Source organism: Pleurodeles waltl, chromosome 7, assembly GCF_031143425.1.
Source record: "Pleurodeles waltl isolate 20211129_DDA chromosome 7, aPleWal1.hap1.20221129, whole genome shotgun sequence".
Taxonomy (NCBI): Eukaryota; Metazoa; Chordata; class Amphibia; order Caudata; family Salamandridae; genus Pleurodeles; species Pleurodeles waltl.
The window spans coordinates 493,506,016-493,518,510 of NC_090446.1; the positions used below are offsets into that span (position 1 = coordinate 493,506,016).

Here is a 12,495-nt window from a genome sequence, read left to right on the forward strand (position 1 = left end):
CTGTTTTCCACTGCATACATTGTATCTCTTGGTCTGCCCACTCTTCCTGGCCCCTCCCCCTGTCCTCAGAGTCTGGTATGAGGAACTTCCTAGTTCCCCCTCAGTAGGGTCTGCACTCTGGCGCGCTGAGCCATGGCAAAGACCCTGAAGGAACACATCTTGTTCGCCCTGGACAGTCTGGAGGAAGCAGCCTTCAAGAAGTTCAGGAGAAGTCTGAACGATGCCGAGGTGCAGGCCGGCTACGACAAGATCCCACGGGGGAAGCTGGAGAAGGCGGACACTATGGACGTGGCCGACCTTATCGTAAACTATTACCTGCTAGAGTACGGGCTGAGCCTCACCCTGCAGGTGCTGGAGCGGATCAACCAGAAGGACGTGGCTGAGCATCTCCGGAAGGCTGCGGGGGCAGGTATGGCGGTCTTCATCCTCCATTCTTCGCCTCTGGTGTGGCCGGGTTGGCTCTAGATCCAAGATACCCGTGCTCTAGTCCCAGCTTCACACTGCACGGCACGTGCCCTGCCCGGTGGCCCCGAAGGGCTGGGTTCGGTGAGGCAGCCGGAGCACGCGCCTCTTTCAGGAGGGCTACGGAGCAGCGGACACCCCGTCCGTAACTGGCACCAGACCCGCGACTGCCTGGTGTGGCTCTCGTTTAGCTCAAAATGCACAACTTTATCGGCCACTCTCCTAAAATAATTATGTCTAAGGCTTTTCGAGGAAGCGTAATGTGTGTACCGATCACACTCAGGAAATGAAGGTAAAAACATTATTATAGGGATGCACCTGGGCCCTGGCGTCTCTTCCAGGTGCCCCCCAATACCCCTCCTCTCCCCCCCCCGTGGTTCTAGGCTCTGCTGCGCGCGCAAGGGCTCCGCGCTGGGGAGTCTCGCGCCCTCCGTCCATTCTACGCCCTTAGCAGGAACCCGCGGCACGGTGGAAGGGTTGGGGATTTGCCAAACACGTCTGCAGTTTGCTTTCACTTGCGCTTTCCTATCACTCGAAGATTTTCTGGAAAAAGAGAGACGGGAGAAGAGATTCTTTTTTCAACTAGAAATGTACAAATATGCTTGCGGAGGAGTGCATCATGAGATACCCTCTTTATGGCTCCGACCTAGTCCGTCTCTAAACCTGTCCCTGGGATGCGACTGTCGCTAACGGCGCGCGGCCTGATTTGTTACATGACCGTCAAAGCTACAGGTGCCCGACTGATGTATGACTGACTCTCTACCAGCCAAGCCAGCTTTAAAGTGCATGGGCATGATATTTAACCAGTAGAGTAACCAGGATACTATGGGCCCTGGTGCAAGAAAATAAATTGACCAGTTCCACTGTTTTAGGGGTGATAAAATGCAGAAATTATCAGGGCTGCGGGTTCCGACGCACCGTACCTGCTGCGCTAATGGTAGCAATGCCCCTGTATTTAACTCCTAACACGAGTGGAGAGCGGGAGGTGGGGCCACTGTACGTCTTTCCTAGTCAAACACTAAATCACAAACGGATAGGGTAACTCCAGTGGTAAACAGGTTGACTGTTTCTCCGTTTAGGAGTACGAGTCAGTTAGGAACGTCACATAACTAACCCTGCCCCTGCAAGACCTGCTAGACACATGGAGGCATACACCTGGTGTGGCGTTGTCCTAACCTTTTGCCTGCTGAGTTTCTAGATCACACGTCCGATTAATTCCAAAAAATGAATTGGTCCCCCCGGTCCAAGGCTTAGGCCTGATAGTGACTAACTTTGGCAACCGCGCAAGTGAAATGTAAAGAACTGTGGCAAGTACTGCCAGTTTGCTTCACGTCACGTAGAACACAACCAAACAATCCTTTTTTACAGTACTAGATCCCGTGTTGGCCAAAAGGCCAATATGAAAGATGACAGCTATATATGCCTGACTCGTCTCCGGCTCTACTGACCTTCTAGGTGCATACCCGATATTCCATGGACTTTTCCAGGCTCCGAGACTTTTGAGGCACTGCCACTAACTTCGTCCCAACCTTTTAGGAGCGCAGATTTAGCGGAAGGGAGGGAGCCACAAGGTGGCCTCTGAAGGTTGGGGGTCACAAAGGGTTTGATGTGTTCAAAGTGCTCAATCAACAATTATTCTAACTCCTAAAATCTTTCTGCACACAGATCGTGTTGCAGGGAGCACCGCGCCACCCCAGAACCCCAGCTCGGGTGTTGCAGGAACCACAGCTTCAGGTGAGCTTCAAGCTACAGAGGAGTATCAGGGAGGGTGAAGAAGGGTGCCTTAAGAGCACGCACAGGGGGTCACTACTGGATCAAGAGGGAGATTTTATCCATCACTATCAGTGAACCGTGTGACAATCTGCGAGGCGTGTGTCTGTACCGCTGGAGACATGCCTACACGTGCCATGACACCTCCTTAGTGATGCCCTCTTCTTCTAGGGCGGGCGTGGGAGGAAGGGTTCCCTTGCACCCTTCAAGAGAGTGACCAGTCCTGTCCAGGCCTCTTTCTGTGCATAGGTGAGCAGCAGGGTGTGTGAGATTCTGGCCGTGTTCTTCTCCAGCAGGTTTAGTGTTTGTATTAGAAGGGCTGCTGGCATCTCAGCAGCGCCCATTGGGATTTCGGTGGTGTCTGTGTGGATGTCTGAAGCTACTACTGGGGTCGTGTGGGATCTAGCTAGTGCGTCTTGGACATCTGTAGTGTCAGGTGGGATGACCCTGTGGTCCCAGGTCAGACTTCAAGATTTAGCTGATAGTGGTTGTAATATTGTTGATGCCTCCTTGAACACTGCAGGTGTTGTTGGGTTCATACTGATCCCTTTGAGGATTTTGCTAGTGCTGTGTTGCATCAAGCTGGTGTCTAGGGATCCGGCATATGTCTGAGTGATCTTGCTGGGTCCATTGGGATCTGAGTGATGCCCTTCTCCTCATCACTATTCATAGACATGTTCAACAGAAGGGAAGGCGAATCCTGGTAATACCAGTTCATGGCTGTCTAAGACTGCGCACTAGCACCACAGACAGGATCCCAGCAATTATGTGGTCAAATGTTGGCACTGTTATGTGTTCTGTTGCAGGATGACTAGGACTTGTACAAGTTACTCCACAATCTGGCTTTTGTGCTGTTATTCACAGTGTCACATTTAGCCACTCCCGCCTTTTAGACTGTCAGTTCAAGTACTAGAAGGGACTAAAATAAGTTTGCAAAACACAGCATATTTATTTTGTTTAATAAAATAGAAACACACAGTATCTACTGAACCCACACACTGACCCCCATGTAGCTCTTATGGATTCTATTTCCTTTACTTCCTATCAATTTTGAAGTAATTTATAGAATGGATGTGATATATTGGAGAAAAGAGGACTGAGGGCAGGGAGTAGATGGAATCATGAAAGGAGATCTGAGGTAAGGGGGTCTTGGGAGTCAGAGTAGGCTGATATCCAGAAAGGACTAAACATCACTAGAAATCCATGAAATTACTTGGGTAAAAATATCCTTTATTATAGTTTCTCTTCCCTCAAAGATACTCCTGCTGGGTCCACAAATAGAACCCCCATAAGTCTTTTCCAGTGAGGATGTATCTGTGGGTTTGGCGTCCTAGCATGGGAGCTAGAAGGCACTTTGGAGCCAGCTAGGCTGAAAGGGTCATCAGGTCAGCGCCCAGTGTATACCTGTGGTAGCACCTCTGGCTTCCCCAGTAGAGTGTTCATAGAGCAAACACTGTCTGACTGCAAGCCCTTATGCAGTCCATTAGAGATTGTCAAAGAAAAGAGGTCAGCAGGACATGGTCTGAAAAAAAGTCTGCACGTCTTCTGCTTCGGTGTTGCCAAGTCCCAGACATTCCATGAGGCATAGATGTCAAATAAATCTTGCCACTGATATAATTTATAACTGTAAATGAAAAGTAATCACACCTAATACATAAACTCATTTGTTGGTTAGTTCCCAAGTACTGCAGTCAGTATTCAGCAAAATCAGACTTAACATGATTGACAGCCATCACTTAAAGTCTTTGATATAGCAGCAAATACAGAGAAATGAAGAAGCTGATTGTGTTTAGTTTCTGGCTACTGATAAAAAAGACATGAGTTTGGAAAAGAAAACATGGTTTGAGCTAGCACTTGCTTTACAAACACATAGGCCCATATTTATACTTTTTTAGCGCCGCATTTGTGTCAGTTTTTTACGCAAAAGCAGCGCAAATTTACAAAATACAATTGTATTTTGTAAGTTTGCGCTGCTTTTGCGTCAAAAAGAGGCGCAAATGTGACGCTAAAAAAGTATAAATATGGGCCATAGTTCATATTCCAGTCTTTTGGGAGATGGTGGTCCTACGTGTATGATGACTTTCAAACCTTGATAGAAAACTTGATGGGGTTCAGAGGTGGTTTGGAGCCCTCCCCCCAAATAGTGGGAAAGGGGCTTAGATTAGGAGAAGATATGCACTTTTCTGTTGACCTGATGCAGGGCTAACACAACTATCAGACAGACCGAAACATAATACTGTCTTTTTGTCTTCCTTCACAGATAAGCACTTTGTGGACAAGCATAGAGAGGCAATTATCAGCCGGTGCACTCTGGTGGAGCCCATCCTTGACCGACTGTTCAGTCTGGAGTTCCTGACAGAAGAACAGTATGATTTAGTGCGGGCGATGACTACCACTCAGAACAAGATGCGGGAGCTGTACAAATTCATGCATGGCTGGGGTGAAGCTGGCAAAGAAGCATTCTACCGAGCACTGAGAGAGCAGAATGGCCCTCTCGTCAGAGACCTGGGGGGGCAGTAAAAGGGTTTTCTGTAAAAACACAAAGTCAAAGGACTTTCCTGAAAAAGTAGAAAAACACAGGTTACTTCATGTTTATTTCAGGTTCTTGTTCTAGGAAGGGAGATAAGAAATGCGTCCACTAACACTGACTTGGTGCTAGAATGAGCTATACGGTGTTATGACTATATTCGAGTTCTCCATTACCATGAAATGTTCAGCCCCATAAAGTTGTTTTTATAATTATCAGTTTTATGTAACAGTCCCAGTGCCTTTGGATTTATAGCAGTGTCATGGGGGTGACAGGAAGGAGAGGGTGTTTTTCTATCTGTTAAATTGTTTTTTTATATTTTAAATTGGAGCTTCTACCAGTGCTAGCTTCACCTGTCTTGCATTGCATATTTTATTCAAAAATGAAGTCAGTTACAAACATTTGTACAAACTGATGCTCCTTTCTATCGTCTAAATGTTTTGCAATACAACACTGGTTGAGTCTTTTGGCCCTAGTCTTTGCCCCTTTCTTTATTATGTTTCCATATTTTTTCTTTCTGCCTGGAAGCTCGGGTGGAGCTAGAAAATGAGCAGGTAATTTACAAAATATCAAAAATCTGCTGGAATTTTTCAAAGTTTCAGAGATCTGCAGAGAACTAAAAGGTAAACTAAAGGTAAAAGAAGAGAAGCAGATAATTTATAGCGCTACAACGAGGCTACGACACGTACAAAGGAGCTATAAATAAAGGTATACCGTATTCCGGAGTCATTCGGAGCGCAAGACGACATCCTCATGACCCGCGGAGCGGAAGACCTGCAAACACCGAGCTGCTCTGTAGTCCTTGAAGTGCCTGTCCCCTGAGGATGGCAGAGTGCACTGTCAAGAACGGACACAGCAGAGGCGCCAACAACCTAGGGTGACCACCTGGCATTGATACAAATTCTGGACAGGACTGCAAAAAATTCAGGACAAAGGGTCAAAATTCAGGACAAAAATTCAGGACAAAGGGTCAAAATTCAGGACACAAATTCAACAACAAACGTCAGTTTTACAGACACACGCAGGAGAGGCCATGCCTCACTATGTTGTCAGTACATTTATTCACTCATTTTTAACATAGCACTATTTATTCACTGTGGTCTTTTTGTGATTGTCTCCTGGTATGCTACATTCAGGTGTCACATTACGTCCTTGTTCAGTAGTAAATTAGTGCCCTTCAGCACTGCGGCAATGCCATCCCCCTAACCAAATCTACCAATTCTTTCTTGAAGAGAAAGTAACAGCAATTTTTTTATTGTTTCTGAGCATTTTAAAACCCCTGGCAAACAGTTGGGGAAACATTAGGGTAATTAACTTTATGCTAGTTTAAACAAATTTAACAAAAATATCTGGCTTACCCCAACCGCCCATTGACTTTCAACTTTAAAAAAAATGAAAGAGGCAGGGCAGAAGGTTTGGGCGACAGTCTCACACCTAATGTCAGGATGTGAGGTACCCACAACTTGTCTGTAGTTTCACAGCACTGGAATGTATGTCAGGGACTCTACATTTATCTTACATGAGTCTACTTTGCACTATATGACACTGCACCACTCTGCATTACTGCACTCTCTGCCACTCTATTGTATGCCACTCTACTCTATGCTACTCTGCCCCAGGCTACTCGACCCCATGCCACTCTATGCCACTGCACTGCGCGCCAATGCACTCTAAACAACTGCACTGTACGCCACTGCCCTCTACTCTGCACCACTGTACTCTACGTCACTGCTCTCTGTGCCACTCTACTCCATTCTACATCACTGCACTGACACTCTACTCTGCAACATTGCACTCTCCGCCACTGTACTGTACACCAATCTACTATGTACTACTGCATTCTACGCCACTGCACTCTATGCCATTGCACTCTATGCCACTCTACTCTGCATCACTCCACTCTACGTGACTGCACTCTACAGCACTATACTCTACTCTGCACTGCACCACTCTACACTACACCACTGCACTATGCTACACGAGTCTACTCTGCCCTCTATGCCACTGCACCACTCTACACTGCTGCACTCTCTGCCACTCTATTGTATGCCACTCTACTCCATTGCACTCTGTGCCACTCTATTCTGTCCCACGCCACTCATGCCACTGCACTCTAAACCACTGCACTCTACGCCAGTGCACTCTAAACAACTGCACTGTACCCTGCACCACTGGGCTCTACGCCACTGCTCCTATGCCGCTCTACTCCACTCCACTCCACTCCTCACCACTATGCCACTAACTTTTAGCCATGAACAACAGCCACTCTGGTGTATACCATGGCTAGAACACATTGGCAAAGCCAATAAGTCTTGCATAGACTAGACCTACTGGTTTTGCCAATGTTTGTTAGTTCTATGAGGTACAGAGGCCCCTGAAAGAACTGTGAATATACAAGTCCTTATTTTAAACATGCATTTGATGCCCCGTCAGGGATAGTAAGCACTATATAAATACAATCACATCATATATAGGCTGCTACAAAATGCGCAAATACATTTTTTGTTAAATAAAAAAAGTGCTTCTCAAATACAGATTTGAATAATATAGACTTTATACCTAGTACTAACATTTTTCATAACACTCCATTAAAACCACACACTCCAAAACTCACCTTGGAGCACCATTGCAGTACCTCTCTAAAAAAATATATATTTGCTATTAGAAAGCTTCAAGTGACTCCTTTGGTTAAAGTGGATGTGGGTTTTCAAGTCCCTTTACATTTGCAGATTTACTAGTTGCCCACATTTGCATTTCTTTAGGGAAGGGGACACCCTGGCAAGAAAGCCTTATCTTATATGCCTGCCCCTCCCTCCCTCAGAGCACAGGAGACCCCCTGCCGTTCACTGCAGCTGGGGAAGCTAATCTGCCTGTAGTTTCACCCTGCAGTCCTTTGTCCTTTAGGTGAAAGGCAAAAATTACGGACAAATGCCGTCCGTTAAGCCTTTCATCACGGACAACGGACGGCAGGGTGAAATTACGGACAGTCCGTGAAATTTACGGACGGGTGGTCACCCTACAACAACCTCACCCTAAAAAGCACTGTGAACGTGCAGGTAAAACACAGGTGGGCGCAGACCTGCTCCGAGACGCTGTCATCTTCCGCTACAGAGTCGGGCTGCGAACCCAAAGCAGCCCTGGCAAATTTGTCAGACCAGCCCTGGGTCGGGGTGGTGGTGGGGCGAGGGCTGTGTGTGTGTGAGGAGGGGGGGGTGGGGGTGCAGCTGGCGAAGCCCTGCTGCTTTTGTTCTTTTCTTACTAAGGGCCAAAACCGGCCCCTAGTAACAAAACCGGCCCCACATCTAAACACCGTCCACCCCCCACCCTTCCAGCCCACCGGGAAAACGCCTGATGCCTGCTACGGCCAGTCCGGCCCTGTACAGTACTCAGATATGTGTCTGGGCTGGCCTCTGCAGCGTTAGTTAGGTTGCAACTATTAAAACACTACCCTGATATTCAGGAAAAAGTAATGGCGAGCAAAGCACAAGGGCTTTCCCCAAGAAGTCCATTGAACGTCCCTTAATTTAGCTCAATTTTATGGTAAGCACTTTGTTGGTTTTCTCAAAAGTAGTGGTCTGCTGAAGCATATGCTTGGAGAAGCGAGCACACTGTGTCAGGCTGCAGACCCACTAGTGAAGCATCCCTGCGGGTCTCTGGCACCCCCGAAGCAAGAAACTAGCACAGACTCGCTCGCCATCAATGAAGTACTGGCGCCTCAGTGAGGTGTCAGCTGTTGTGTAGTCTGGGCAGGCAAAGCTGGATGCCGCGCTGCGCGTTATACAAAACCTGCAGGACACGTTATTTGTGTTTCGGCGTGTGCCGCTGGCGATCCGCGCATTTACTCTGGCCTCTCACCTAGCGGGCACACCCCCATTTATTTTCTTGTCCACACATGTAAACGGGGGGTTTGCTACACCTACCCATGCTCCAGACTCTCTTGGTAGCGTAGTCGCTCCAGTTTGTGGGCGCGATGCAACATTCCTCCTCAAATTAGAGCAATACAATAAACCAGATAAAATGGGGGACGGAGCCACCCCTTGTGAGCTAGGACTTGGACCACACTCAAATTACATAGTCTGTTAGTCTAACAGAAGGCAAGGGGCCAGTGGCGGCCCGTCCTTTAGGGCGGAGGGGCCACGCCCCCCCACCTTTTGGCCCTCATGAAGTGTGTCTGTCAGGCTGAACAAAGGCCAGCCGGACAGACACTCTTCATTTTCAGCTCAGACAGCCAGGAGTGAGCCATGCGCGATTTGCGCAGACTCCTGGCTGCCTGAGCTGAACTTTGCTGGGCTGAGGAGGTCACAGCTCCTATGGGCATGACCTCCTCGGCTCAGCAGAGGTGCCTCGAGGCCCTCCCCTGGGTGATGAGGAAAGGTCACCCATTGACACTCGCCCTGGGCGCTTCAGGTTTATGCCCTGAAGCGCCCAGGGCGAGTATCAATCAGTGACACTTAGTCACAGAGTGGGGTGGGGCCAGCAGTCTCACTGACCCCATCCCACTCTGTGACGAGGCTGGGACTGCTGCCTTCCCTCATTGGCTGACCTAAGGTCATCCAATGAGGGAAGGCAGCAGTCCCAACCCTCCTGGGACCTGGAGGCTGAAGGTAAGTGTGTGTGTGTGTGATGTTTGAAATTGAATGTCTGGTGCGTGCATGCATGTTTGAGTGTTATGAGTGTTGTTAATGGATGTGCGTGCGTGTGTGTGTGAAAGAATGAGTGTGTGTGATCTTTTAAAATGAATGTTTGGTGCATGCGTGCATGTTTGAATGTTATACGTGTTAATGGATGGATGTGCGTGCGTGTGTGAAAGAATGAGTGTGTGTGATATTTTAAAATGAATGTTTGGTGCATGCGTGCATGTTTGAATGGTATGAGTGATGTTAATGGATGTGCGTGCGTGTCTGTGAAAGAATGAGTTTGTGTGTGTGTGTGTGTGCTTCCTACCCGCCCCCCCCTCCTAAAGCTGCTGGCTGCCACTGCAAGGGGCTGTTCCGTAGAGAGTGCTTGGTGCGGCAACCACGGTCAAGCGTTGACCCTTCCACTAGAGGAGGCAATCCTCCACTAGACCCTAGCTATGCTGGCAATGGGGTGACTTCTCCACTATGTATCACAGCCAAGGCAGTGGGTGAACTGGGGCTTACAGAAAGGTGTTTACAGTCATCTGCTGAAAGGCCACTTGTGCATGCTGGACTTGACAGGGGACTTCTGGGGAAGTAGCATCTGAGCACTGATATATTTCTGGCAATTTCTTCCGTACCCCGTCTGGCGACTACCAAGGTGCATTGATGCCGTGTAATGGTCCACGGTCAGGCGTCAAACAGGAGCCTGAACTTACTCCCTGGGTTTCTGTCTTTTGCCACAACACTGTCGCCCACTCGGAGGTCTGATGTTTTGGTGTTCCTCCTCCGACTGGCTTGGTACTCGCCTCCTGTAGGTTTGTTCATGATTAATTGGGTAAGGTCTCCAGTCTGGGTGATGTGGAATGCAGTCTTGTACTACTTGTCCAATTGAGAGGTGTCCTGGTGAGCACCCAGTAGTGGCGTGGGGTGTCAGGTGGGAGCTTCAGAGGAACGAGTAGATGGCAAGTTTGGGAAGTTGTTGACAGGCTGTAGTGATTCTGATTGTCTTATTGAGGGTTCTCATGAACTGCTCTACCTCGCTATTTGCTTGGGGCCAGCGAGGGGTTATCTTTTTGTGGACAATTCCCAAAGAAGCAAAGTAAGATGCTATCTAGTGGCTTTGGAACGGCGAGCCATTATCTGTCCTCAGCTTTTTTATGAGCCCATGGCTGGCCATTATTTTCTCGATTTTGGGTATTACTTCGCTGGCCACCAGCGTAAAGATGATTTCAACTTCTGGATACTTCGAGTAGTCATCAATCAGTAGGAGTGTGTGTCTGCCATCTGGGAGACTCCCAAAATCGAGGCTTGCCACTTCCCATGGTAGTTTCGGATCTCCTTCAGTGTACACTGGGGCTGGGACTGCCTGTTGCTTGGCACCATTCACATGATCTGACAAGAGTTTCCACTTTTTTTCATCCATTAGGGGAAACCACACCTTGGCACGTAGTCTGTTCTTCATCTTCAACATTCCTTGGTGGTCAGCGTGGGCCAGCTGAACAGCTCGGTCAGTGAGGCTTGTTGGGAAGACCAGGCGATGTCCTCTGAGGAGGTATCCTTCTGGGTCAGCCATGAGTGCCTCACGGACGTGGTGTAGGCTTTCCATGATGCGTCTGGTGAGCGGGGTATGTCGCGGCCACTGCAGTTTGAGGATATGCCTGTGGTTGTTTCGGATGGCAGTCAATGCTTTCTGGATGCATTTGAATTGCAGAGTGGCTTGGTGAAGCGTGTAATGCGAGATTGGGAGCGGTCAATATCTTTCTGTCACATACCTCATGTATTCCTCTGTCTCTTGTGCTTCATTTTATTCCTCATCAGTGGTGGCTCTTGGATGACGCAACAGGTAATCTGCCAGATTATTGGACCCCGGGGTGGTATTCAACCTGGCAGTTATACTCCTCGAGTTGGAGCATCCACTTCTCAATTCGAGGAGGCGGCTTTGACGCAGTTTCTTGAAAAAAGAGGGATCAGGGGGCTTATGATTCGTCAGGACCGTGATTGGGCATTCATACATGTAGAGATGGAAATGCTTGCACTCCCACTGTATGGCAATGGCCTCTTTTTCTATTTGCGAGTATCGCTGTTCGGTGTTGGTGAGGGATCGACTGGCATATGCGGCTGCGGTCCAGGCTTTGTGACTTTTCCGTTGCAGTGGCACAGCCCCTAACCCTCTCGGACCAGCATCTACCGATATGATGGTGTCTTGGAGGGGTCAAAATACCTCAGGATTGTGTTGGCCAATAGTACATCCGCTGTGGCTTGGAAGGCAGTGGCTTGTTCGGGCCCCCACTCCCACAGTACAGCTGCTTTCGTGAGGTCTCTCAGAGGTTGCGTTAGTAGGGTGAGGTTTTTGATGAACCTGCCACAGTAGTTGGCCATCCCTAGGAAGCTGCAGACTTCCATCACAGTTGTTGGGGGGGTTGCTTCCCTGATCTCTTGGACTTTGGCCGGGTAAGGAGTAACGCCTTTGGCTGAAAACACGTAACCAAAGAAATGGAGCTTCCTTTTGAGGAATTTGCACTTACTACGATGGAGGGTCAGACCAGATTCTTGCTTCTGTTGCAGGTCTTTCCGGAGGCGGCCGTGATGTTCTGGAAGGGTGTGGACAAGTACGAGAATGTCATCACTGAAATTTATGACTCCAGGGAGGTCAACCAAGAGTTTGTGTATTACATTCTGGAACACTTCAGCGGCGTTGGAGATGCCAAAGTTTAGCCAGCGATACCAACGGAGTCCCACTTGTGTTGAAAACGTTGTTATATAACGGGATTTTTCTGCTAATACTAGCTGATGGTATCCTGACCTCAAATCCAGTTTTGAGAAACAACATGCCCTACTCAGTTTGCTGGTTAAGTCGTCGATGGTGGGGGTGAGGTGTCACTCCTTCTTAATGGCAACGTTTGGTAACCTCAAATCAACGCAGCTCCCCACTTCACCGGGCTGCTTGGGCTTTCTGGTGACTATGATGGGAGACACCCACGGTATGGGTCCAGGCATCTTTTTGATGATGCCGGCTGCTTCGAGGTTGTTAAGTTCCTTTTCAACTTGGGGTCTTAGGTGGAAGGCAAGTCGACGATGGCCCAAAGCAGCGGGTTGGACTGTTTTGTCGATGTGTAG

General features: G+C 48.5%; 1 protein-coding gene and 1 long non-coding RNA gene across 3 annotated transcripts in view; both read left to right on the top strand.

Annotated features, from left to right (window-relative positions):
• LOC138304252 (uncharacterized) overlaps positions 1 to 12,495 on the top strand; it is an 86,662-nt gene that overhangs the window by 12,400 nt on the left and 61,767 nt on the right. The window lies entirely within an intron of this gene.
• LOC138304251 (apoptosis-associated speck-like protein containing a CARD) lies at positions 56 to 5,227 on the top strand. Of its 2 annotated transcripts, XM_069244150.1 has the most exons (3): positions 58 to 409; positions 2,128 to 2,196; positions 4,493 to 5,227. In XM_069244150.1, the coding sequence occupies exons 1-3, from the start codon at positions 133 to 135 to the stop codon at positions 4,750 to 4,752; spliced, it is 606 nt and encodes a 201-aa protein (XP_069100251.1). In that variant the 5' UTR covers positions 58 to 132; the 3' UTR covers positions 4,753 to 5,227. The 2 variants fall into 2 exon arrangements, with proteins under 2 accessions (XP_069100252.1, XP_069100251.1); XM_069244151.1 differs by lacking the exon at positions 2,128 to 2,196 and having other exon boundaries at positions 56 to 409.

What these genes read in the sequence shown, in the direction of transcription:
- LOC138304251 (XM_069244150.1), top strand. Translation starts at nt 133, where the DNA reads ATGGCAAAGACCCTGAAGGAACACATCTTGTTCGCCCTGGACAGTCTG. An exon ending in CCGGAAGGCTGCGGGGGCAG is followed by an intron (nt 410 to 2,127) that starts GTATGGCGGTCT and finishes TTCTGCACACAG; the next exon opens with ATCGTGTTGCAGGGAGCACC. An exon ending in TGCAGGAACCACAGCTTCAG is followed by an intron (nt 2,197 to 4,492) that starts GTGAGCTTCAAG and finishes CTTCCTTCACAG; the next exon opens with ATAAGCACTTTGTGGACAAG.